The 27168-nt window shown below is 43.9% G+C and overlaps 1 protein-coding gene across 1 annotated transcript; it reads left to right on the top strand.

Annotated features, from left to right (window-relative positions):
• Nucleotides 1–1006: 1006 nt before the first annotated feature.
• pigl (phosphatidylinositol glycan anchor biosynthesis, class L) lies at nt 1007–26789 on the top strand. Its single transcript, XM_064352276.1, has 7 exons — nt 1007–1100; nt 1571–1670; nt 17155–17245; nt 20382–20449; nt 22655–22686; nt 24817–24950; nt 26439–26789. The coding sequence occupies exons 1-7, from the start codon at nt 1022–1024 to the stop codon at nt 26565–26567; spliced, it is 633 nt and encodes a 210-aa protein (XP_064208346.1). The 5' UTR covers nt 1007–1021; the 3' UTR covers nt 26568–26789.
• Nucleotides 26790–27168: the final 379 nt, after the last annotated feature.

Raw genomic sequence — 27168 nt, 5'->3', positions numbered from 1 at the left:
TTGATGCAGATGTTTTAAAATGAGTAATTGTATTTATTTTAAAACGATATTTAAACATAAATATAACGAAAGCATGCAGCATTTATACGATAAATTTAATTTTATATATCATGAAGGACAACACAGTGTGACAACAAAACCTTCCCCGTAGACGGCACAAAGTTTCCCTTACCCCACCCAGATAAGTCTGTACATCCCACTTTGATTTGACCAATATTACGTTAAGACTGCAATAATAACTGCGTGTGTATTGTTTTTTCCGATCCCCAAACGTTTTTTAAATGTTATTCAGGTCATTGCCTGATGGTCTGGTTTATATTTTCCTATATTCCAACAAAGATATTGAGCTAGCAATGAATGTTTGAGACTGCTAATGATTACTTATTTTTGAGAAAGTCGGTACATTTTATTTTTATTAAAGTACACTAATAATTTTCCCACAAGTGCGTCTTGTATAATGTCATTTGTTTTTGTTTGTAACATTTGTGTAAGTGGGCTGTGTCCGCCCCATGGAACCTTGAGTGAAAAAGAAAGTGTAGCCACACGGACTGTTTACACTACAGTAATGGTCGTTCGATAATGTTGTTTAGCGTACTTGTCTTGTGTTTTTTATTTTCTCTGTACTTTATTTTGTTAAAAGTTATTTACTACAGATATTCACAGACTTCGTGGAGTAAACATTTCCTTGAATTAAACATAAGAAAATGTGGACGGTCTCGTATCTGTCAAAATACAGCTAGAAATGATATGTATCCATGGCAATCTGAACACAAGAACACTAGTAATGAAGTCCGAGCCCTCCTAGTCACTGCACATCCAGATGATGAGTGCATGTTCTTTGCACCTACAATTTTACGGCTCTTGCAATTAAATGCATCAGTGCATTTATTGTGTTTGTCTTCAGGTATGTTTTTAATTCAGTCAAGCTTCTACAGTCCTGTAATTGTTGGCCTCCTGCTAGCTTGGTGTGTTAGCTCGCAAATGTTAATTATTTGCCTTGAATCTAGCACAGCATTCATCAATGCCTTTCAAAGACAACGTTTGTTCGTTTGTTATAAGTTCGTTGTTTTCTGCTTCCCAGTGTCTCTACAAATCCATAGGTAATTAGTTTGTTTGATTTGTACGATTGGTTACATAGTTAAATAACCACCTGAAGTGCAATACAACTAGCTAGCTATATTTGACCTATTTAATTTTGCTCAGATGCGGTCATTAGTTACAAAAGTGCATTTGTTTTGCCCTCTTAGTCTGTTTCTTGATTAACACAGGACTGCGTGCTGATAAAATTCTGGCAATCGACTTTTCAATCCAGACTATTCTGTATATGACTATGTACAACTGAGAGCGTGTAAATGTATGAAGTGAGCAAATGCGCAGACTGAACTGATAAATACAATCTTATAAATAAAACCTCTTAAGCTTGTTTCACACAAAACTGAAGAGATAAATTGGAAAAAGGAAAAGGGAACGAAAATCACAGCAATGTTGATTGTGTATTGTTCCAATAATTAGCTAGCAATACAGGTTGTAATTTCATTCAACAATTTAATGCCTTAAAAACTTTGTTCAGGCAATTACTACAAACAAGGAGCGCATCGGCAAAGGGAGCTTCGTGACAGCTGTGCTGTGTTGGGGATCCCAGCTTCTCAAGTCACCATCATAGACTGCAAGTAAGAGCAATACACTTAAAGCCTCTGCACAAAATGCGCAAAACCTTTTTGCTATAGCAGAAAAAGGGGAGGGGGGAGTGAGGTGAGCTTTGATTTCTTTACGGTAATTGGCCGAAGTGGTTTGTGAAGCAAAGCGGATGTATATGTTAACTCATCCTTACGTGTATAAGTCTCCAAAATTGCACATTGGTAATCGGGGTCTTCTGTATGTTTACATCAGAAGCTGAACGTTCTGTGTATCTTACATTTAGAACGATTACAAATAGCTAAAGCACGTAGATTAGAAATGTTTCTCAGCATGAATGATCTGTCATTCCATGAAGTTTTGATTTTTTTGAGGATCGAAAATTCACGTATGGGACCCTATGCTTTAGCTTTGTCAGTTAGAGTCCATCTAACCCTCCCAACTGATTTTGAATGCTTCGGCTAAATCCCTTAGCAAGGAAGGGGAATGGGCCATCAGTTTACATTTTGCCTGGGGAAATATGCTACATGTCTTTGGAGAGTGGGGTTGTTGTTGTGTTACTGTGGGACTGTTGGAGACTCTGTTGGGACTCTGTTTTCATTCAGAAAAGTGATAGTGCCATCTTATTATGAAACAGAAATACTGTTGAATTTTGTTTGGGCTCGCAGGTGAAATTCCCTGTTGATCTCCAATGATACACATTACAAAAGTAGCAATGGGTGTTATTTGTGTTTGCAAGAGTACATGATCACAACAGAGCAAAATATTGATCAAACAGTGTGTAAAGCTCCTTATGTTTACTCTTCAGTGCACTAAAAAAGATAATCTAGGTATTGTACCTTATTGAACCCGTGTTTTATAGTTGTCCAATGACCATGATATGCACTTTTGTAAGTCGCTTTGGATAAAAGCATCTGCTAAATAAATGTAATGTAATTTTTATTGGAAGGAAAGCACTCTGCATTTTCAGTTACAAATGCCAATGAGCTGCCAGTATTTCCAGGTATTTTTTACAGCAGCAAGTGATACTGTATGAACCAACAGATGAACAGATTTTCTTTTGTAAAACAAAAGCATTGTACTGGATTTGATACAGAATACATAGAAGGAAAAAAAACTTTGTTTATTCTCTCAGGTGTTCTTATTGTTTTGAACCCTCATGGATCTCTGAAGAGCAGTGCATTGTTACTATATGTGATGCCCTTCACTGTGGCTACATACAGTATACTAATTATAAATGACAGTGTCTGAAATATTCTTACCAAATTATGCTGCTTTCTTTTGAATTATGTGTTTAATTCACTTTGTTTTCAGCCTTACTAAAAAACCCTGTTGCTTATTATTAATGGGATTGCAACTGTACAAAAGTAAAGCAACAAATGAACTGAAATGAAAGTGCGTGTAGGAGAAAGGTAGGTATAAGATTGGTTGACCTGTTGGCCATTAATTAATCCAGTTAATCCATATCCATAGGATTCATATTCTAATCCATAATCCAAGATTATTGACAATAATCTGAGGTTTGCAGCTTTTGTGGAGCAGTCCCTGGACTGAGAACAAGTTGTGAGAGACACGCACTCTCTCTGGGCCTGAATCCTGTGTGCACACCATTTAGAGCTATCAAGCTGTATGTGACCCCTCCCCCTTTGTGCAGGGCTCTTGAAAACAGTAAACTGGTCACAAATCAGGCTCTCCATTCTTAGCACAACAGGCCCAGAGTCAGCACAGTCTGATGTATTGGGCCTGTCTGTCACTGTGGGCCTTGAAGAATTATAAATCCAGAGAGGCTTTATAAAGGTCTCTTTCTAAGTACTTTACTCAGAGCCCTCATAAGGCACACAAACAAGCATCTATTGAAAAGATATTAAATGACTTTTAGAGACTGGAGCTGAACCACAGTCATGTGATTGATGAATTTGGTGACCTGGATTACATGCTTGTTGTTCAGTATGTTTTTGTGGAGTACATGCAGTTTATCACTGGTTTATATGTATTGCTATACTTTCTTGCACTGCTACAGTGTACTGTAGTAAAATGCATATTATTTTCTGGGAGTAACTTGGTCATTTTTTGCCTTGGAAAATCCTGCCCATTTTTGTTCTTATTCGTGGTGCTCATTCGACAGTGCGTATTTGGAGAGAAAACAACATTTTGGCAACACAGAGATTCAACGTGAGGAAGTAAAAAAAAAAAAGAAACGGAGGAGGTCAGCATTGGTCAGAGCAGAAGGATAAGAACATAAATGGTGTCATGGTTTGGCTGCTGCACAACTCAAGGGGGTGGGGGGTGTCCGGATCGAGAGGCTGCACTGCCCCCAAAAGAAAGCACTGCAGCCTTCAGAAAAGAAGGCTGTCTCTGGGCCTGGGCCTGGGCCTGGGCCCCATTTATTCTCGCTGTCTTTGGCTCTGCTGGACACCCCCACCCCACCCCCTTCCAGACGTAAACAAAAGGAGAAACAGCCTATCTGGCTGGGATCGGTCTTGGTGGATTTGTTCTGCAGTGAAAATATTATCTTAAAAACGGTAGATTACGACGTTGAGTAGTGTATGGGAAAACAAAAGCGGACGCGGTTTGCTCCCCCCCCCCTTGTCAAGTGATCTGATTTCTGGGTATCCGAATGTGAGGGAGGCCTATACAGTTTCCTCAAAAGTTAAAATCATCGCTGACGAGAGGATTGCTGATGTAAATCATGTTTTTAGCGTACAGGTAGAGAAGTTTCTGCTGGGAGGTAAGGCGTGTATTGTGTATTGACCGCAAAGATTGGACAGAATGGCAACAATTCAAATGGAATTCATTGGAATTCAATAATGTTGCATCGGATAATATCTAACACAGTCTAAATACAAAAGAAATGGTCTTTTGCTTGCATTCCCAGTTGCTTCCCCCGTGCAAACACACGTGTGAAAAGCAAAGAAATAAGCACGAAGAATGTGTATACACTGGATATCTTGCCTGATATTGGTTGTGTTGTGGTGGTGCATGAAGCAAAGTAAATGTACAGGTCTACACCCAGAGAGACTGTTGTTAATAGGACTACAACTGCAGAAGGCAGGATTCAAAGCTTGTTAATATTCGGCTTTCTAAAAGCAGCCATAAAGGATTGTTTTTAGATTTGCTGGAAAATGTGTGGCCCTTCACTGAAGTGTACGTGTAACTTTGTTATATTCTAAATTTGTACACCAGCAGTAACCATCACGTATGTATTTTCCATTTACCCGATGGACATCCATTTCAAAGCGGTTATTTCACACAGTTATAGTTTGATATGTTAAATTTTTTGCTAGCAGTCGTAACTAAATTTAGATATCAGGTTAAGGCTAAAACACGCCATATACATTTTTAAAATGTGTGCAAATATTGTTCAGACCTGTTAAGTAATTGACAACCTTTACTGTTTTCTCATTATAAACACTTGATAGTACTGGCAAATGTGCCCAAACAGCATGGTAAAATGGTTTTTTAGGAAGGGATTACTGATGGTTTCAAAACTAGAGCTCTGCTTTGTCACAGATTTGTGTTAACTCATCCTTATGTCATTTAGCAGACATCATCCTCTGACATAGATCTCTATCATACAAATCAGCATATTTGATGGACAGCTATGCAGCAAAATAAAAGCTTTCCATATTTATACTGTGCATTTAAACATAAAAACCATTTTGGACTCAATGTTTTTTTTATTTCTCAGGAGGAAAGACGTTACAAATCCTACACACTCTATTTTGAACCGTACGCCGTAAGGCAACCGTTTATTTTCACAGTTACATGGTCCTCGGTATATGTAGACCACAATAACACGTTCCCTCTGCCAAGCCGCAATGTTGAAACTGGGCGATTCCTTGCTTACATGTTCTTTCAAAGAAATCTGCTAGCGGGTGACCTCAGGGGTCTCCGAAAAATAAAAGCGGCCGCATTCCTTTTATTATTGGATCCCGTCGTCCGCTAAGCCTGGAGGAAGGGCCACCGGGGAGGCCACAACCCTTTACCCATTTCTGTACCGCTCGGCTATCCCCTTCCATCGGCTATCCCCTTCAGTCAACTATCCGCTTCAGCCAGCTATCCCATCAGTCAACTATCCCCTTCAGTCAACTATCCCTTCAGCTTCCCTTCACACTATCCCTCAGTCAACTATCCCTCACAGCTCCCATCAGTCAACTATCCGCTTCAGCCAGCTATCCCATCAGTCAACTATCCCCTTCAGTCAACTATCCCCTTCAGTCAACTATCCCCTTCAGTCAGCTATCCCATCAGTCATCTATCCCCTTCAGTCAACTATCTCCTTCAGTCAACTATCTCCTTCAGTCAACTATCCCCTTCAGTCAACTATCCCCTTCAGTCAACTATCCCCTTCAGTCAGCTATCCCATCAGTCATCTATCCCCTTCAGTCAACTCTCCCCTTCAGGCAGCTATCCCCTTCAACCAGCTATCCTGGGTGTGTACGGTCCCGTGCTACAGGAGCCTTTGCCTCAGCTCACTTAAATAAATGACAAAACTACGGACTACCATTCACACGCATCTGCTATTCTGTCTTACCGGAGTTCCGCACAGCCGGGCCTTGTATCAAAATGACTGACTGTATCTTAGGACGCATGCAGCATGGCCACCATAAAGCCTGTCCTTAATTAAAAGGGGAGAAAATAGACAAAAGCAGGGTGTATTAAATCAAGGGGTACTGTATTTACTTGACATATCATTCTCTGTGTGTTCGTCTTCACAGACACTCTCTAAGTGAACTTCTTACTTTAGTATTATTATTTTTAGCATCTTTCTGCCTTGCTGTGTTTACATAGGCCATAACGGGCCTAAATTGTTACCCTCCAGTTTCTGTTCTATGTGTCCTGTTCTCTTGTTTGCATACATATGGGGACACATTTCCTATCTCCAAATCCCACAATCGATTTTCTTTCTGTTATTAGAACTGCATCCATAAGGTTAAACAATTTATGAGTTCTAAACAAATATTTCTCAGGGAAACGCAGCCATTGTTCTTTTGAACGGAGTACAGCAGTTTCCCTCCTTGCATTATAGATTGGAGGTTTCTGTTACATCACATTATGTTACAGGCACTTAGCAGACGCTCTTATCCAGAACAACTTACACAACTTTCTTTTACATAGCATTTACATTGCATCCATTTATACAGGTGGATATATACTGAAGCAATGCAGGTTTAGTACCTTGCACAAGGGTACAACGGCAGTGCAGGAATCGAACCTGTGACCCTTCGACCAGTTCCTTACCCATTATACTACACTGCCGCTTATGTAGTTTAAGACACCATTGCCATTGTAATCTAATTGGAGGCATTATAGGCAAGATTTGTTTTGACATAAAGGCCTGGGAGATGAGTTGTTTTTTGTTTAGGTTACATTCAGGAGTATAATGCTTTTTTAAATCCCATCCATCTGGTGCTTAAAAAAATCCTTAGAAACGGCATTGATCAAACGTGGCGCTATCGTTGGCAGAGGCTGCATTGTTCGCGGTTTAGAGGATGGTTTAATGTTATCCTCTACAGGGCTTATTTTGGCTGTCAGTTCATTTTCCAAAAAAAAAAAAAAGTCGGAAAAATAGACACAAGGAGGACAGCCTCGGTGGTTGTACTTGGAAGTTTTTTTTTACGGTTCCAGGAAAACTGGAGCCGTCTCTGTGTGTGACATTGCACACAGTGGCCTGCCAAAAGACTGGCATGTGAACTCAAACGCTGACCTGGAGCTTTCCACAATAAGCTGGCGGCTCGCCCGGAACCGGTGGCCTGCGACACTGTATTGCCCCTCTTCTCCTCCCGTACTTGCGCACCACCCAGGCCCCGCAACCCCCCACCCCACCCCTCCCCTCCCCACCCCTCCCGCCTGCCGACTCATTTTTATCTTCTGCACATTCTGATACCGCTTTGAACTTTGTTCGGGGCTAGCTGCGTCTGCCGGAGCTGTGACCTCTGACCCCGTGGCCGTCTGCCATGCGTTCACCTCCCCCCCCGTCGCTGCACTCACCTTTCTCCCGCTTGTCTGCTCGCCTCCGTTCCCAAAACTGCGTGGGAGCGTGTTTTGGCACCGTGCGCGCAGCGGGTCTATTGGACGCTGTTATCTGGGTCACAGTGACTTTTAAAACGCTTGGCTGAAGTCTCGGGGCAGGAACTGCTAAAGGAGGCTTGGCATATGCACGTTCCTTTTTCCTTTTTTTTTTTGGAAAGGCATTGTTATTTGTCTCTGCGAATTATAACCGTTCCCTCAGATGGCTGCAGGTCGACGAATAAGCCCAAAGTGCTTAGGGACTGAAGGACATTTCATGGGGGAGTCATCTTTTACACAGTTGCGTTTGCGTCCACTTTCACTGATACTCTTTCAGTTTTTGAGACCCTTCACATATTTGGCCTTCATATTTGGCGTTCATATTCGGGACTGTCATTTTCTGATTTATCGTGCTGATGCCAAAAATGTATGACAAATTTGTTTGGTTTCACACTAAGCTCTCTTTTCCCCCCTCAGGACTGTGTGTAGCATAGCTTCTCTGCTGCGCTGCGGTTCTCAGCACATTCGTTCCCCGTACGGACTCCCGCGGTCCCCCCGAGCGGCCCGCTCGCTCGCGGCCGTCGGCTCGTTTCGTCGAGAGACGAGACCGCCGGAGCTCGGAAATGGAGAAACTGCGGCCGGGTCACGCTCTGAACGCCATCGCTTCTGCCCCGGATATCGCTGAGTCACATTACAGCCCTGCGCGGGCTGCCTTTATAATCCACACTATATTGTGGCACAGCTGCCAGGTTTCCAGATTATAAGTACACACTTTTTTTTCCCTGACACAAAGCCTTGTAGGTTAAGACGCAGCAGTGCACAGGTATTGGAGGTAGTGTGAGGATTCGCAAGAACATACTGTACTTTTGGTGGTTATAGGCTGTGTTAGCTCCGTGTGGTATGGTGCTGTTGTACCACAGTGCTTCCTGTCGAGAACGCCCGTACCACAGAAGCCTTTTTTTTTTGGCAATGATGTGTACACAAAACACATCGTTCCAAATGTTTTCTTCACTGTTCGAGTGGTGAACGGCCTGTCACTGTAAAAAGTAAGGAGTGTATTTGGAATGACTGAATTCAAGGCATATTTACATAAGTACAGGACACTATAGAATCTGTGGAATGCTGTTTGCCATGAAGGGTGTGTGTGTGTGTGTGTGTGTGTATGTGTGTATTTATGTATCTGTGTGTGTGTGAGAGAGAGATAGAGAGATAGAAAGCAGTGTGATAAAGCAGGATCTGTCAGTGAGACCCACCCCCTGTGTGGGTTAGGCCCAGCCGGGGTGCATTAGAGGCGTCTGTGACACTGCCAGTGGGATTCTGCTGGCCACTGCTTCTGTGAATGGCATCCCAGGCCCCGCCCCTTCACTGTCATCACTGCTATTCTGCTGTGCCTCTGTTCAGATGAACAGCTTCATTGCTGAGATATTTACTCTAGCATCTATATGTGAGTGCCTGTTAAAACCAACGGAAGTGACCTTTTAGGGAGGCGTACAGTGAACCTCCAAGGTAAAATGGAGAAGCCCAATTTAGTTATCATGACTGCTGGGACTGCTGTTGATTTTGATATCAATCATATTTCAAAATCAAAAGTCTGCCCATTTTGCACAGCAACACATTGCATAATGTGTAACAGTCACTACCTCTAAAAATGACTAATTTACATGCATTCTGAATTTTGGCATGATATCAATTTTTAAAAATGATTGTACTTATGTTTATATTTTATGTTTTAATTAGTAACAGCTGCTTTTGGTGAATTGGCCAGACTCCCACCTTGATTATAAACGGTTACAGAAGCGGCTTGTTCTTTTTCAGTAGCTGGTTGCAGATTATTGCTGGCACAGCCTCTGAGGAGCTTATTCCAGAGAATAGGACAGCTGTGTTGACAGTCTCATGGCCCCAAAGCATTGTGGGCCCTCTGGAACCGGCACAGAATCCGATCGTGCTCCGCTGCCCCCCAAAGCCCTGCCGACTAGACCCCGTCGACTTCAGCGTCGTACAAGAAGTCCACCGCAGCTCAGACGCACGTTGTTTATTTAGTCAGTAGACCTGTTCATCTCGAGGGACTTAAATAGCTTACAGTTAAGCTGCGTGTGTAACTGGATACCTCGCAGACGTGAAGGCGTGCTGTGAGGTACGGATCTCTTTGGCCTTGGGGTTTTAATGCGATGGTTCGGCTTCTTAGCCGTCCCTCTGGATTTTTTCCCCCCTGTCCGTCTCCGCTGGCTGCTCGTTGAGGACACGCTAAATGTGAAGAAAAAAGTTGTCTTTGGAATCACATGGGCGAAACTTATCAAGGGTGTGTGCAGTCATGTCTAACTGCTAATGATATGTTGTTATATATATATATATATATATATATTTTTTTTTTTGTGCCTTTGTCAATAAAGAACTCTGTCGGTGTTCACCTACAGGTGTTGGTCTTCTTTTCCCTTCCAAAGTTTTGTCCAGAAAAAAAGTTTTAAGAATGATGTAGCGGCATAAAGAAAACCTAAAAGTTCTTGAAATGTGTGACCGCAAGAAAAACAAGGAATTATTTATTTGTTTTTTTATTATTCCTGTAACTGCTAAAGAAGACCAATCTATAAAAGGAAACGATTCAGTGTCTCTGCCTAAATATATTTCCACTGTAGTTTGCCGCTTCCTTTGAGTTTAATTATACAATGATTTTGAAAAAATATACAGTATATGTAGCCTATATATTATGTATATAGGCCTATATATATAGGCTATATATGTGAAGGAGAAAACTCATTATAGCCCTGAGCCCTGGAATTGACCTGAATTGTGCCTGCTAATGTAATCACTGGGGAAACAGCAATAAGCTTTGTGTTGAAGTCTAGTCAAAAGGCAAGACAGCACAAGATGTGTATTCTACTGAAATAGTCCACATGTTCCTGCAGCCTCTTGCCTTATAATGACTCAGTCCGTATTTGTGCACTTCTTGTTTCTGCTTGCGGCTAATGTGAACCCTGCTGAACATCTGTCTGGTCTAACGTGAGAATTGGCCTTTTGCCATAGTGTGTTTTTTTTGGCCAACAGGCGTTAGTTATGCAAATCGAAGTGTTGGCCAAATGTGAGCCAGAACAGAGTGATACTGCACCACATTCAATCCTGCAGGTCCCCTCAGCTAGGGCTGAGCTCATATTATTGATATGGCAATTGATATAATATTATTGTCATAACTTGACAAACAACTTATTGGATACAGTGATTTGCCATATTGGTATGTTTATAGTTTAGTATGTTTAAAATTCCGTGAAATGTGCACATTTCTTTTTACCCATAATGTGTTGTTTTAAGTACACACGTTTATATGTGAAAGCTAAAACTAAACATTTGTAACTGTTTCCTTTGTTTGTAATGTATGTGGGAGCTTGTTGGATTTTATGTGAGGTTTTTGTGCATTTTCCTGTTGTTCTTGGCTCTGATGTGATTTCTTTGAGTTGCTTTTACTGATCACAGTAAACAGTTGCTGTACTCAGTGTTTTCTTTAGTGATACCTGAGTCAGTTTTAAAAACATTTTCAAAAATCACATGCCTATGCGTAAAAATGATTTATATTTTATTGTGCCCCCCCCCCTCCCCCCCATATTGAGATGGGTATCGCATTGTGAGGGACCTCGCAATAGTCTCAGGGCTTGGCTTGCTCTCTGCTGTTTCCAAGGTGACATTGTACCACACATTGGCTATAAATGTATATATGATCGCAGTGGCACGTATTGAGAGTGCGTCCGCTGAGGTGGGCGGGGTCTGGTGAGGCTGCAGCTGCACTAGGTACCCTGTAGGCTGTAAAGGAGTTTATGACCGCGCTGTTATAGTGTCCCCAGCTGAGACGGAACAGAAGCCCGGTGCTTTTTTTTCAAGGCCCTTTTCGCCAGTGTGATCAGACTGAACGAGCGCTGTCGATCAGTCACAGGCTCTCCGGTAGACCAAAGTTCAAAGCCCGCTTTCAGATGCTCGCAGGCAATTAGACGTCGAACATGCAAAGCGGTGGGAGGGAGAGAGAGGTTACTCTGGGCCGTTTGCGCCGTTGCCATGGTGAAGCTACACACGGCATCCATTAAGCCCACTCTCGGCCTGTGGCCAGCTTGAGAAAGGTCAGGTAGATCATCTGTCCATTCTTCTTTTTTTTTTTCCCTTTTCCTCCCTTTCTACTCTTTTCTTGTCGAATACAGTCGCAGGGATCTCAGCTTAACTTTCTGTTAGAGAGAATGGAGATTATCACAAAGCAACCTTATGAAAAAAAAAAAGGACTTAACCTTCTGGTCTGCAAAAGTTGTGTGGGAGTCTGTTTCATGCTTGAAACAGCGGATGTTCTCTAGCCGTGAAGTAAAAAGTTAGTTACTCCCACATAGACGATATAGACGCCGCGCTTGTTAAAAACAAGTCAAATTTAATGAGATTGTTTCACTTTCTGTTTCCTGCACTGATTTCAGGTGAAAGGGACACCTTTTTAAATGGACAACTTTTTAGTTTAGCTCCGTTCTTGAAAGCTTACGTTAGAGGTCACTCGGGAAATGTATTTGCTGCAGTTGTAGTCACGGGTTAGCACCCCATTTTCGATCTAAATGTTACAGCATCTGAATTGCATGAGGTCATCTGGCAATATGCAAAGTGGTTGGAATCAATGTACTTGCCAGACTCTTTAAGTTTAGCAATACTGGAATAAAGGGACTTAGGAAGTTCCCATTATCTCTTTTTTTGGAAAGGGGAAGGCTTCCTGTTTGGGTTTATTTACTGCATGATTCTGCAAGTTTGCGCCTTTAGTCGGATTCACAGCCCTCCGTGTTTTGGTTCATTCGTTCGCTCCATCTGATTTTAGCGGGTCAAGAAAGGGCAGAGGGAGGCCCGGATGGACGGCCATCAATTAGAACCCCACCGCAGCGCAACAGATAGCCCCAAACTTTTTTTTTTTTGTTTACCAACCCTGTGTCCCCCCCCTCCCCCCCCGACTCACCTCCCCTCCTCCCTCCCCCCATTCTGACACGACATCTCCTGGATGACCCTCGGCGACCCCGGCAGGAGTTGATTTGTACCCTGATCCATCACGCCTCCGGGACAGGCCCAACAGTCCCAGGCTCATTGTGGGGGTCCAGGAGGCGGGAGGCCAGGCTCTATTCATCCCCCCCCCCCAAATGCGCTGGAGCTCGGGCCATTACTCTCCCGCGTGGCCTCCTGACCTTGAGCCGCGTCCCGCTGTGGAGCCTTTTAACGCCTTCAGCGCCATGCGGTGCTTTCGCACTGCCTGCTGGGAGGGGGGAGGGGCGGGGGAGGGGAGGGGCGCACTAACGTTTCTTCAAACTGTACATGGTTTTGGGCCCACAGTAGTATTTTATGCTTATATGTTGAGATTCCCACACCACCCCCTCACCACCCTCACCACCTCCCAAAAAAAAGTGTATTTTTCCTTTTTAAACCTGCTGAAACTGTCCTTTAACTTTAAATATTCTGATATTATCTCCTGCGTCGGGGCACTTTCCTTATATTTTCGATGTCACAATTGGTTACTCTAGATTTAAGTGATAAAATAGGGCTGTCGTTCGTGACACAAAAACATATTTGCATGTATTGAAAAATATGCTGTTAAACATTTGAATGACCTACATTTGAATATATGGATATGTTCAAATATATTTTATATTTTTATTTTACATATGCCACTACATGCCAATTTATTGTAACCTTTGTTTAGTACATTCTGTTGCTTATACTGCACTATATCCAACTAAGACTAATGAGGCAATAATTGGTATATTTTGCTACGTATTTCTATATATTACTGAATGAATTTCTGCGTGCAGAATTGAAATTTTGTCAAAAAGAAAATCAGGTTGGTGCCTTGGCCTTTTTTTTTGTTGTTGACATTTTCAAAGAACACTGCTCCCCGTGACCGCCATTTTGGTTTCCTCCGAAGGACTCCATTGCTTCCTTCTCTGCAAATTACAACACACTGCGCAGTTCCACTAGCAGTTTCTTATTTCACAGCCGAGTCTGAGTTACGTCTTGGTATCATTGGTATGTGTAGTCAAATGACATTATCAAAATAACCAGTCAAGGGGGTTTCTCTTGCATATTGAGGCACAAAGCAGAAATATTTGCAGAGATTACATGAGCCAAAGGTTGATATAGCGGAGTGACGGAGATTGCAATATGCAAGAAAGTAGGCTTAGAATAGACTTTGAAATCTCTGGGGATACAGTGCTCTATGGGGGTTGAACCTCTTCCTCTTTATAGGGGTCCCATGTGACCACCACCCAATCATAATAAGACAAACCAGGGTATCACTGAGGCTGCTGCGGCAAGTGTTTTTGCATTGTTTCAACTGAAAGCTACAGGGCACATAAAACCCAATAGCAGAACATAACTTTGCTTTGTGGGCACTACCATTTCCAACAACCTTTTTTGAGTGACAGCACATGAGATGAAATAGTTTCATAACTGCACAATCACACCATATCCTCGTTCTAGAGGGATTCATTGCAGTATAACAAACCAAGTAAATATTTCAAGAGTTTCAAGCATTTCAAGTTGAGCCACAGTAAATTTTGACCATATGATGTATGGCTTGCCTGTATGCCAGTGGAGGTACTTGTGAAATACTATAAAGAAGGTTTGTCTTCTTTTTTCAGATTAAATTTAGGAAAATACCTAACTCAACCAGCAATCCAGTTTACTGGTCTCATTGCACCAATAAAACAACTGACAAACAGGAAAAATCTGTGTGATACAAATCGGAAATCAAAACAATTAGTGGTGCAGTTTTCATGATGCTACAGAGCTTGAGGAACTTTGCATGATAAGCGAGCAAACATCTGAACCGCTCACAACAAAAAAAAAAAGACAATAACAAGCATCCTCTCTGCAATGTTAATCATCAATGTGTAATGCAGCACCAGCTGTGCTCTCTCTCAGCTCCTGCCCGCGCACCGCGTTCAGCACACAAGGAGTTAAACCCTCTCAAAAGCTTCCCCCCCCCCTCCGTTCCTCTTTCTGACGATGCCGTGCCCGTGAGCTGTTGTTTTCACCCGAACTGCCTTGACCTCGGTGTGTCCGAATCAGTTAGACCGTGCTTGGCTGCCCCTCTTTCGTTTGTTTGATGTCGAGGGAGACGGAGAGACGGCGGTCCGGCCCGGCCTTCCTGTAACCCGGGAGACACTGGCCACACCTCTGGAATGCCATTGGATTGGTCAGAAGTTCTGTGTATTTTGTTTACAGTAACCTACTTTGGTAGCTTACTTTATAAATCGGTGTGCGCCTACGTTTTGGAAATAGTCCCCGGGCATTCTGCACACGGCTTCTGTCTCGTGCAAAGAATTCTACTTGTTCCAGGATTCTGACTTATTCTAGCCTCACCGATATGCCCATACAATAGTGCATGCGATTAAGCTTTTCGCTAGTAGAGCGGTTCCAGGCTCTTTATCTGTGCTATTTGGCCACATTTATGACCGAGGGACTTCTGCCTCTGTGCCCCTGTTGACATCCAGCTTTGCTTACACACTGAGAGAGAGCTCTTAGACTGAGTTTAGGAGAAGATGCTGTCACATAAGCTGAGGAGGGAGCTTCAGGTCTCTGCAGCAAACATCAAAGAAACCCCACAAAGGTACAAAAACAAAGTGTGAAACTGAGACTTTCAAGCAAAATGGTTTTCTTTTCCTGTTACTTAATGTTGTCTATAATGGGGGAATGTTCTGAACTGCTAACTTTTTCTAGAAAAAGAAACGGTTCACAGAGCATTTGAAATAAATAAACATAAACCAATAGAAATGGCCTGGCTTGCTCTGACTTGCCGTCAGTTGGGAGGGGGCTGGCTTTATTGGCCATTGTGGTGATGGATGCCAACCTGTCAGCATTTTCCAATGGCAGAGCTCAGGGCTGACCCCCATACATTAGGAGGTGGGTAATCAAGTTGTCAGGGTGGAACAGAATGGGAGAGCTCCATCTCTTGTGCGAGGTGTAATCATTTTCCCCGGGTTGAAGTTTGGAAGATGAATATTATGCAGAAGCCCCACGACCTCCGACCCCTTTGCAGAGAGGGTTCAGACTCCCTGAATCGAAGTTCCACAGGCGGAGCTGAATAGACAGATCCCCATAAATCTGGCTGGAACTTTGCCAGCGTTCACTCCCACGTTGAATGCTCCCCAATTCCTCCAACCACAAAAAATGGCCAAATCTTTTGTTTTGGTCAAGCTTTTATGTCATTTAAACACTAATTCTCTAGGTAGTCAAATATGTTGTAGGCCTACCATCTTAGTGGATGTACAAAACACCTTCTGATCTGAGCTGTGATCTCTTGAATTTGAAGACGATACTTCAATTTTACAGCACACACTTTTTGTAAAATATCTGTGTTGGAAATTATTCTGTCATCAATACTTCTGACCATTCTGCCAAATTTAATTTAGGAAAAACCAGTAGCTGAAGCCAAATATAAAAGTTAAACTGAAAACGGATGACCTATATCTGCCATTAGAATTTCAGTTGGAATTTGTTTTTGAAGGTACAGGCCAAGAATGGGTAAAGTTGGTTAAAGCATGCATTTTGAAATTGTATACACTTACTCGAAAATATTTCTTCTTGTAATATTTTTTTTCCTTACATGTGCACACAGTTATAAACAAAAATATCATCGCAATCACCAGACACGTAAACAGGCGATAAGACTGTAAGCTGTAGCGCCATTGGTTACAGAAGATAAAAAGAGGGGGCAATCCTATGCTATAGTATTATAGAGTTAACCCAGGACACAGACATAACAACTATATCATTATCATCCTATTCTACTTCTATGAATGCTTATAAAAATCACTGAACGTGGCCTCACTTTTGATCTTCAGGCATTTTCAGTTTAAGCTTTCCTCGCACCAGTTGTCTGCTTCACTGTTTCTCCACCAGATACTGTTGTTTCTGAATTCGAGGGCACATCGGGTTGTTTCGAGGTTATTTATAAACACTTTAAACAGTAGTCATCGATGTATATTTATGGCTTACAAATGATATTTCTAATGTCATTTTTCTTCCTAATTTGGAATGCCCAGTCGTATATATATATATATATATATATATCAGTGTTTATTGCTGGGGCCTCTGTTAGTGATTCAGGAGAGAACAGACAATCACGAGTTCTCCTCTGGAGCACGCATGTCAACTGCCCTTCTTATTGCATTGCACTAAAAGCATAATGGTGCCTTAACCAGATGAGCTGCCACACAAATCATTTTTGACACTCTGAAAGAGGGAAGAAATGTACCCTGCTCATCGAGTCTTTTTTTCATCAGGTTCACGCACTGCTGTGGATAGCCCTCCAGGATAATAAACTGCCAATCATATTTATCATCACTCGTATCATTGGTCTGCTTTTAGTCTACTTATATGCAGGCACTTAGCACTGTACATAAGTTTACATTGTCATCCTGCTACATATTTGTCCCATTGATTCCGGTAATGTGCCTTGCTGACGGGTACAATGGTAGTGACCTGCTGATTAATGGAATGTTTTCTTTTTTTTAGGGAACTTCCAGATGATCCCAACGTAGAGTGGAACATCCACGTCATCTCCTCCCTTGTCCTGAAGCAGATTCAAGCCAGCTCTATTAACATGGTGAGGCAGATACTCCATGAATAAAAAATTTTTTTAAATACTGTGGCGGCTTTTAATTTCTTTTAATACTCACGTTACCAGCGTTCGTAGCCAAATTGGATTGGCAAGTCGAGACCGTAAGCCCGTCTAATCGGTGTACCATCCTGTATCAGTTTGAGGGGCTACAGACCGGCCTGCCATCCTCCGAAACATGTGCAGCCGGTCGCTGTGTCATCCGTGCCCCCCCGCAGTCAGCCACCTGCGTCCCGCAGCTGCTGAGCGTGCCCAGCGGCCTCGTGCACATCTGGCGCAGGCAGGCCTAGGGAGTCGCTCTTTGCGCTGTGACATGGCAACCCTGCTGACCGAAACCCTCCCATCCTCGAGAACTGCTGAGGTCTGCCTGTTATGAGTCAGCTGGCGGGGGTTGCCAGGCACGTTCAAACACCAGCCTGGTGAGGATTCAGTAAGCGAATCGGCGATCTTCGCTCCTGGTCCCGGAGAGCCGCGGGGTCTGCTGGTTTTCTGTTTTCGCCTTGATATCCGCGACCAATCCAGACCCAGGAATCCGGGCGAGTTGAGTTAACTGTGTAATCGACCGCTTCAATCTACCAATTACCCTGAGCGGCGAGCGACAACGAGAACCAGCCGACCCTGCGGCCCGCCAGGAATGAAGAAGACCGCCGATCCAAGGGGGTGACTCAGCGTTCCCCCCCTTTTTTAAAAACGGTTTCCTCTGATCGAAACTCGGCAGCGCTCTCTGCGCCCTTCCTCTCCGCTTGAGTCGGTTCGTGTCGCTCTGACCCGAGAGCGGGAGCGTCGGCGTCGCGTTCCCATGGCGATCTAATTAGGGCAGTCGTGTTCTCTCGAACCTGAGCGGGCCTTCTGCGGACTGCCGGATCAGATCGGCTCTTACCCGGGCATAATTAATTCACTTAGGGCATCACCCAAGTGCTGCATTTACGTGGCATTCACATGAGGTTCACTTGAGTCTACCGTTGGACTCTCTTAGAAATTTCAAGTGTTGACTGAAGGTTCCTACCAGCCACAGAGGGAATTCCAGCCAATTTCTGGTCGGTAGGGAAGAATTTGTTGCTGAAACCTTGACAAACATTTGCTTTGCGGAATTGAAATGCAAGAAGAGACTGTTGCGGGCTCTGAAAGAAAGAATTCAGACGGTTGTCTGGAAAATTAAGCGTACTTCTGCATTCCCCTTTGTGTTGGAGGACGGAAATAGGAAAAAGTTGTGGCTGTATAATTGACAATAAACTTCATTGTGGTCCATTCTGTATACTGGGTAAACCCCCAGAACTTACTTTTTGAAGTCTGATTTCATCATGACGTGAACATTTTTAGGCATGTACTAAATGCGATTGGAGCGTATGGATGTGCCTGAAGAGAATACCAATGTCAGCTTTACAATAAGAACATTTTATGGCATTTTTAGCACCAAATATGAATAATTTCTAGATTCATCCACTTTCAAATTCTCTATTTTTATCCTGAGAAATTGAAAAGGAAAATTGTGTCATTCAGAGGCAAAATTTTCAGTCAGAAGCAAAACTTTTGATGTCCACCTCACTTGACTGTAGAGGACCTTACATTATTCACTGATATTCCTGATGGCTGATAGACTACACAGACTTGTGCTCCAATGTTGAACCCCAGGCCAAACCCTGAAATCCATAAAGCCCCTCTGCCTTCCCCAGCACACGCACATACGTTCACTAGCCGGGTGGCGTGGCCTTCCCTCCTCTGCCTTGCTGGCAAGGCCAGCGTTTAGTTTTGAGGTGACTTTCTTCGTATTGCGTTTTATGGGTCGGCCATTTCCTCGAAAGGGAAGAGAGAGAATCCTGGAGCCCGTCGCCCACCCCTGGGGGGGAGACGCTATAGAGCCTGCCGGCTTTAGCAGATGTTCGCTCGGACGTGAATGCCCGTCCGGTGCCAGAAGCAACACAGACGCAGTCAGCTGTGCGGGTCGTTCCCAGACACCCTCTGTCTGTCTTCGCCCTTTTTTTTAGTTCTGTTATTTGTAAGTTTTTTTTTTTTGCTCTTCAAGTTTTCTCTTCAAGAAAGCAGATTTTCCCATTCCGAAGGCTGCTCTGCCTCGCCTGTTTACTTTGGACTACGGCTTACATTATAGGCAATGTTTCTGTTGGGTGTTTTTAACCAAATCAGAAACCGCCCCCACCCCGTCACCCCCACCCCCTCCCCAGACAGGTCAAGGCAAAGCAGCCCGGGAATCTCGCCCGGAATCTCTCTCTCTAACTGAGAATTCCACTGTCTGTCTGGCGATTATCATATTCGGAAGGTTAGACCCCCCCTTTTGTCTTTTGTTGAGCGCCGGCTTCGGGAACGTTTGACCCTCTCGCCTTCCGTGCCCTCGGTCGCCGGCTTTCCGCCGCCCCGTGTCGTTCGCGCTCTTCCTCCGTGTCTCCGTGACGGGGGGAGGAGTCCGTGCCAGGAAAACTCCGCCGTCCTAAATGCCGGTTATCTTCGGCCAAGCGGCGTTCCATTCCGCGAGCAGACGGACCGGGCTGTCTGAGCTTCGGACGCGCTTCCCCCAGACGGCAATCCAGCAATCTTCCCGTCGTTCGGCCCTCATCTCCGCCAACCCCTAAAACCGACTTTTGGAACGAGTGCCTTCGGTCCAGCCTGGAACCGATCCTTCACATGAACCGAGACATCACTGAACACGCAAATAGTCTATAGAGTCTCTCAGGACCGTTTTGCCTTTATGACAACAGCAATGTTAATAATATTACTGATTATGTTCATAGATTCTCTATTTCACCACTCCCAGAATGGTTTATTGTCAGTACTGATATGTTTGTGCAGTTTTATTGAAGATTTCTGGCCTTTTGTCTTTCTGTAACACTATCAAGGGTTTAGATCGTCTTCGTCTTCCAAAATCTTACTGGCATTCCATGCAATATTCTAACATAGATCCTTTTCAGTTTTCGAGAATTTACAGTCTAGTTTCTCGACCACCTCAAGGAAACATATTCTGCGTGTTCAATGTTAGAGGAGACTGCATAATGTTTTGTTCCTTTTGCCGCTCTAACAACGGCAGGCTTATGGAACACGCATCAAAAGAAGTATTCTTAGTGTGTGCACCAACGTTCAGCCTCTTTGGCCAATCCATTGTTTGTTTCTGCAGGTCTTGACCTTTGATGGCAGGGGAGTTAGTGGCCACGGGAACCACATCGCCATTTACCGGTCCCTCAGGTACGCACTACAGCCGACTGAGAAATTCTTTTACATACAAAGAAAGAAAACACAACAAAGTAGAAGATCTTAGCTATACGCATACTCTTATGGTGCAACATAAAGCCTGCGGTCAGTTCAAAGCCCTCTTTGAGCTATTCTTTGATATGCTAGAAGCCTGCTACTGTTTGGCTGAATGTACTGAGCAGAAGTCTGCACTGAGGGGCCCATTTTCTGGTTATGCATGGAACGTGCCCAGCTGAACACTTCACCTTGGGGGTGGGGGGGATGTTTTTCAGTTGCTTATAGTCTCCCTCTAAACTTAAAATAGAATTCAAACCACAATTCATTTTAAATTGCAAGGCAGGCACGCTGCCAATACGTACTCAGAGAACAAACCTAGGTAGCCTTGTGCTGTCACCAGATTTGATTTGAATGCTCAGATATTGTCCTTGAGGCAGCACACAGGTCGGTCTCCCTCCACAAGTAAACCAGGACCAGGCCTGTTATGTGCGGACCTGGCAACCAGATCCCCGAATCCATAATTATAACTTCCAAAGCGGCGCTGGTTCCAGCCGGCCCGACCGTGATGTCCCGCTATGCATAATTCAGCCTTCGCGAATTCAAACGCCGTCCAAGCCACACGCGAAGGAATAACAAGCTCTGCCCTGGAACCGCTGCAGATCCCATCTGGGGATGGGGGGGTGGGGTGGGGGGGGGGGGGGTGTTCTGAGGAACAGCGTCTTGCCTCGCGGTTGCATCAGTTTGTTATGAAGTAGTACGGGGGGGGGGGGGGGGGCGGAGGGAGCCGCGCGGCGGCTTGGCGCTCGCGTCGCGCGCCGTTCCGTTCCCGACCGACGTTCGGCGCGGCTCAGACTCGCTTCTGCTCCCGACAAGACTCCCGCGCCGCTAACAGAGGCCTCGATCGGCAGCGACGAGGAGTCAAAAGGGCGCCGTTCCCTTTCGCGGCTTCCCCCGGTGGCGCTAACGTTCCCGTTTCACTGCTCACTCCGCCAGAGGCCTGAATAATTCAGCACTCCAGCGCTCGTAGGCTCCCTGGCAACCCCGCCGAGAATTCAAATGATACAGCGCGATTATTGACATGATATCGCCATAGAAATTAGAGCGGAAAAAACGAAATAAAACAAGTTAGCAACCCTATGAATATATAAATTTTTGTTAAATGTGAACAGTTTTCTTGAATTAAAAACTGCTTCATTCAGTGAAAACGTTCTTGGAAAAACTGCCACTCTTTAGTTCTTTGTTTCTCTATACTGTGCTTCCACATTTCCCTGCGGTGGCTGTCCTGGTAAAAAATATTTTGGTGGCAAATCTTTTAAAAATAAAGAGGTAGCCTGTGCTTTTTCAGCTTCAAATAATTAACCGATGAAAACCTCTACAGCTGGAAGAAAGCACTGTCCAGAGTTGTTACACTATTTAGAGAGAGACTCATAGCTGGAGAATGCAACCGTGGTCTACCATAACCCTCATTCTGCAGTAAAACGTGTGGTGCGCTCGCTTCTCCCCACAGAACACCAACAGGTTTCTAGAAGGAGTTTTAAAACTTGTTTTCAAGCTGCAAACAGTCCCGCAGGTTTCGTTTGCCGCTTTAATAACAAAAGCAACTCCAGCTCTCTCAAGGCAGCGTGTTTTCTCTGGAGTCCTCCACTGTCTGCTCCTGGAGCTTTCCGACCGCCCCCCCTCCGCCCCCCCTCCCCCCTCCCCCCTCCCCCTCCCCCTTTCCCCCCTCCCTCTCCTGCAAGCTTAGAAATGTTCACCTCTTTCCCACTTGGCTCAATGCCAGCGAAACAGTTTATGTTTTACAAACACATCTCAGCTGGCAGAACCGTGTGCAAGCATTTGGTTATTTGTACCTTTGTAACAGGAATACTGCCCACAAATAGGGACTGTTTTCCTAACCCTGACCCATTTGGCTGGCCAGGCATGTCCGACAGGGGGGTTATTGCAGGGATTTCCAGGAACCAGACAAGTGGAATTTCTTGTGAGAACTCCCAACTGTGAGATTCCTGCCTGGTGCGTATTTGACCTGCAGGGAGAATGCAAATAAAGCACATTGGGACTCGCTAATTTTTTTTTGCTACCATGACCTGCTTTTTTTGGTTTACAGAGAGAATTAACTGATGTGAAGGTAATGCTGTTTAAGTGCACAATGTTTTTAAATTCCAGGCAGATCCAGTCTTATTTCTTTATATCTGTCTTAAACAGCTATCTGGCCTCCACTGGAGAAATACCTGACGGTGAGTTGTTTCAGTTATTTGAAAGAGTACTTCAGGCCTTCCAAATAAGTAAAACAAAATGAAATGTGTATTCAACAAAACTTGACTCGTCAGTAGTAATTAACATGTTTAACGACATACCACATTCTAATTTCCCTGATTATTTGTATGTATATATAATATATGTGTGTATGTGTGTGTGTGTGCGCGTGTGCATATAATGTGTAATGTGCTCTGTCAGTTTTTTGTCTCATCTTCTGTCTAAATCCCATTGGCAAACATGCTTGAATTTTAGAACCTTTTGGAAATCTTTTGCCAAGGTCACCATCTACTGGTCAGTATGGTGCATTACACCAAGCTTCTGCCATAATTGCCGCAGGATGCATATTGTATTCCACATTATCCAGCAGGTTAAACTTCTGTCTTCTCAGGGACATATTTTATTTGTCTTTCTGGATTTAAATTTCCAAATACTTACTAGATACTTAATTTGTACATTTTCAGGGAATTAACTTGTTTTTTTTTGTCCCCCCCATTAGATAACATTAGCAGTTCATGTCACACGCAGGACATGAGACGAGATATTGCTAGGAGCACAAATAAAGGGAAACCATGTGTGAAGATGGATCGCATTAATGCATATCATGAATCACGCCTTCCGACAAGTATCAAACGAGCATGTGTGGCGTCTGACCTTTTTTTTTTTTTTTTTCGTGGATCACTTCCACCAACAAACCTAAAAACACCATCTGGCACAACAGACGGAGAACGCTGTCTGCAGGCGGACAGGTTCACCACAGGTTAATTCGCCTGTCTCTGCAACCCGGAGAAATGTTTCATCTTTCATAATGTCTGTCCCCGAAGCCCGAGCGAATCTGGGCTCGATAAAACACAGTTTTAAATCAAACTTCAATTATGTAATAGGGATGCCAAATCATTTTTGAGTTGCGTCATCATTGAGCAGTATTAGTTAAAAAGAAAGTATCAGCCAAAAAGTGAAGATTGTGGCTTATACGATCGGCCAATATGATGACGCATGCACCAGAAAGGCAACGCATTAATTGCTCCTCTGATTCTGTATTTAAAGTAAAAGTCATTTGGTGTTGATATGTGTGCTCATCTACTTCTTTCATGAATGTGAAAACATCGTTGCAGTTTGCATTTGCATTTCATAATGTAAAAACGGAGAGGTATCGGCAACAGTATGGACAAAGATTTACATTGCCCCAGAATTGCCAAAATTGCACCCCAAATTGCTGAGCAGACAAACGACAAAACAACAAGGAAAGAATCTGACTAGTTATTTTGTCAACAAACATTTCATTGTATGTAAAACCAAGTACTTAATGAGCATGTTTTGCCCTGTTGTGGGTACTGACTGATAGGTGTTAGATTGTTTTCAAGTGCTTTGGAGTCTGAAGTCCTCCACTGTAGATATCTGACTGCAGGGCAGTAATAGAATGTGCCAGGCAGTAGAACAGAATTTGCCTCTCTACACGTGAAGCTCATAAATGCAAGAAACCGACTTTAAAGGTGGCCTTGTACCCTGACAGGGAGGGGCCCATAGTGAAGATTATCTGTTTGCCACAGGGCCGTTTGACTGGTCTCTGCCCAGCCTTGCCCTCGTTCGGACGGGATCAGTAAGGAGGGACAGATAAGCGTGTGACGACTCGCCAGGTCACGCGCTGGCACCACCCATCCTGGTTTACACGCTCTGTGTGAGCCTGTGTGGGTCTGAAACTGGCACCGTCATCATCCTCACTGATAGAGGCAGTAGTCCATGTCTGAGCTTTCGTCAGTGCCCTAGCCGCTGCTCGACACAGGCCTCTTAAGCATGCCGTTGTTTACGTGGGAAAAGACTGGGTAGGAAAAATAAGCCTGCTTCTACCTCACAGGAGATTAGCCTCTTGTATTGACCTGATTTATACACAACTAAGGATTAAGTAGTATTTTTTTTTTAAATCTTTTAGTATCTTTAGTGTCTTTTAGGGCCTAAGACTGTTACACCCACATTTTTTATTTAGTGAAGTGTGTTAGGTAACCCCCCCCCCCTCCCTTTTTTGTAAAATGTACGATGCTGGTTGTTTTTGAGCGTTATTTCCAAGCAGGAACTTTATGTGTCAAGACGAGGTGTCTCCTCCCGCCCCGCAGGCTGCTGCATCCTCTCGCTGCAGACCGTGAACATGATCAGGAAGTACCTCTCCGTCCTGGAGCTTCCAATCAGCTGGCTCTGCGGGTCAGACGTCTCCTTCCTCATTGGGTCGGAGGGGTACCGGCAAGCGAAGGTGAGCCCGCCCCCTCGCGAAACCTGACCGCAAACGCTCTGCCCCCCCCCGCCCCCCCGCACACAAACGGGGTTCGTAGTAAGCTCGTCCCGCTGAAGGCAACGGCCTTGAAACAAACGGGAACGGCCGTTATTTTTAAAGGCGTTAACGTGCCGCCCTGCGTGCACCTTTAGTGCTGCGCTGTGATACAGCGCATGCCTCCGAATCGCAATGAGCTGAATAATCCGGCGTGGGAGAGGTGGGAGGACGGGGAGGTGCTGCTCTGGCTGTCATTTCCTCTCTCCTCGTGAAACGATCCAGGTGCCTGACACTTCACACCGTGTGCTAATTGATGCGTCGGTGAGCGTGAGGTGTGTGCAGAGTTGCCAGTTTGCCACCGCATGGTGCCAAAGCTGTTTGTGAATAAAACATCTAGTCATTGCAGTTAGGTTATTTGGGTCAGTGTTAACTGTGTAAATTTAGATTTTTTTTGTGAGCGATTTCACCCAAAAACAGCCTTAACTCAAAAACCACCTAATATTTGAAAATAAAAAATGAATTTACATTTAGAGCTTTAAGAGCCACAAACATTTGTGAATCCAGACGGTAATGTGATTCCTAAATCCAAAGCTTTTTCCTAGAACATAATACAGTAGTGAGTGGTTGTAAAGGAACATGGGTGGGTCATGACCATTGTACCACTGTGTAAGGTACTGTGTGTGACCTGAATTGCTTCAGGAAATATCCAGCTATGTACATGGATATAATTTAGAATGTGGGTTGCCCTAGATAAGGGGACAGTATGTCTAAGTATAGACTCTCTCTCTCTCTCTCTCTCTATATATATATATATATATATATATACATACAGACAGGTGACAAATTAAAGCTGACCTGAATTCAGATTCTCCCCTTTATTTTGTCACCCATCTGTATATATATATATATATATATATATATATATACACACACACACACACACACACACAATTGAATTTGTTGTTGCTCAATATGATAATGCAGTTTTTTTTTGATGGACTAATTTTGAGGTTACTGAGCACTCCACTCTGCGTTAGAAAGCCTAAGGGGACATATTGGATTGGTTCACCATCTGTGTACATTGTGTTGATGCAGTAATAGAGTACAATTGCAACAGCAGTTGGGTTATGAAGGCAATTCGGCGGTGGCAGGTAGGCACTGCCTAACTGTAGCTACGCTTTTCTCAGTGGTGCTACAGTCCAGTCACCCGAGTCAGCCAGCTGACAGATTCAAAGTGCTGAATTCACAGGCGTTTGTGCACCTTTGTGCGCTTGGTGAAATGGAAATATAGCCCGGCAGCTATTTATATGCATGATTCTCTCTCTCCCTCCCTCCCTCTCTCTCTCCCTCCCTCTCCCTCTCTTCCTCCCCCCGTCCCTCTCCATCCCTCTCTTTCTCCCTCCCTCCCTCTCCCCCCCTCTCTGTCCCTCTCCCTCTCTCCCTCCCTCCCTCCCTCTCTCTCTCCTCCAGAGGGCCATGTTTTGTCACCGCAGCCAGCTCCTGTGGTTTCGCCACCTCTACTTGCTGCTTTCCCGCTACATGCTCATCAACACATTCCAAGTGATCTCTCGGGAAGAGAAGGACTGGAAAATGTATTAGCTTCTCATTTGGGTCACAAGTCTACTGTTCACTGCTAAGCTACTGTTACTTTGGGGCTCTTCGAGTGATTCATCTATGGGCTCTGAATCTAAGCTGTCACAGCACTATTTTATGTGTAATGGGAAAAAAAGCACTGACCATGAATGTATGCCGACACGTGCTGCGTTGATTTTTACATTTTCTAAATACTTTTGAGGCCTTCAATAAAAATTTCACACAATCTGACTGTTTCTGTGATCTTCTCTGCCAGGCAACACAATTTAAATTTATACTTGAATACATTTATGTTCTGACTTTGAATTAATGCATGTTTGATATTACCCAGATAACAAACCTTTATTAATACGTACTCAGTCTGGTCAATGAAAAGGGGTCAGCAGTCCATTTGAGCTCCTTATAATTTTTTTTTATTTTTTATTGCTGCTTTTATAAACACATACACTTATTTCATACATACCATATTTACTGTCTTGTGAGCAAAGTATAAAATCCATTTTCAGAAAGTAAAAGTTATCCCCAGTATTTTGATCCAATCACCTGGATTTGCTATTTAGCACAGTTCTTCAGCCAAGAGGTTGAACTAATTCGTGAGAACAGCTGG

Source organism: Anguilla rostrata, chromosome 9 (genome assembly GCF_018555375.3).
Source record: "Anguilla rostrata isolate EN2019 chromosome 9, ASM1855537v3, whole genome shotgun sequence".
NCBI classification, from domain to species: Eukaryota; Metazoa; Chordata; class Actinopteri; order Anguilliformes; family Anguillidae; genus Anguilla; species Anguilla rostrata.
Note: the sequence above shows the minus strand (reverse complement) of the source record. Positions and strands in the feature narration are given on the sequence as shown.

Excerpts from the sequence above, each read along its gene's own strand:
- pigl (XM_064352276.1), top strand. The coding sequence starts at position 1,022 with ATGCCTTTCAAAGACAACGTTTGTTCGTTTGTTATAAGTTCGTTGTTT. Across the intron at positions 1,101-1,570 it reads GTGTCTCTACAAATCCATAG|GCAATTACTACAAACAAGGA; the intron begins GTAATTAGTTTG and ends AACTTTGTTCAG. Across the intron at positions 22,687-24,816 it reads CACTGGAGAAATACCTGACG|GCTGCTGCATCCTCTCGCTG; the intron begins GTGAGTTGTTTC and ends CCCGCCCCGCAG.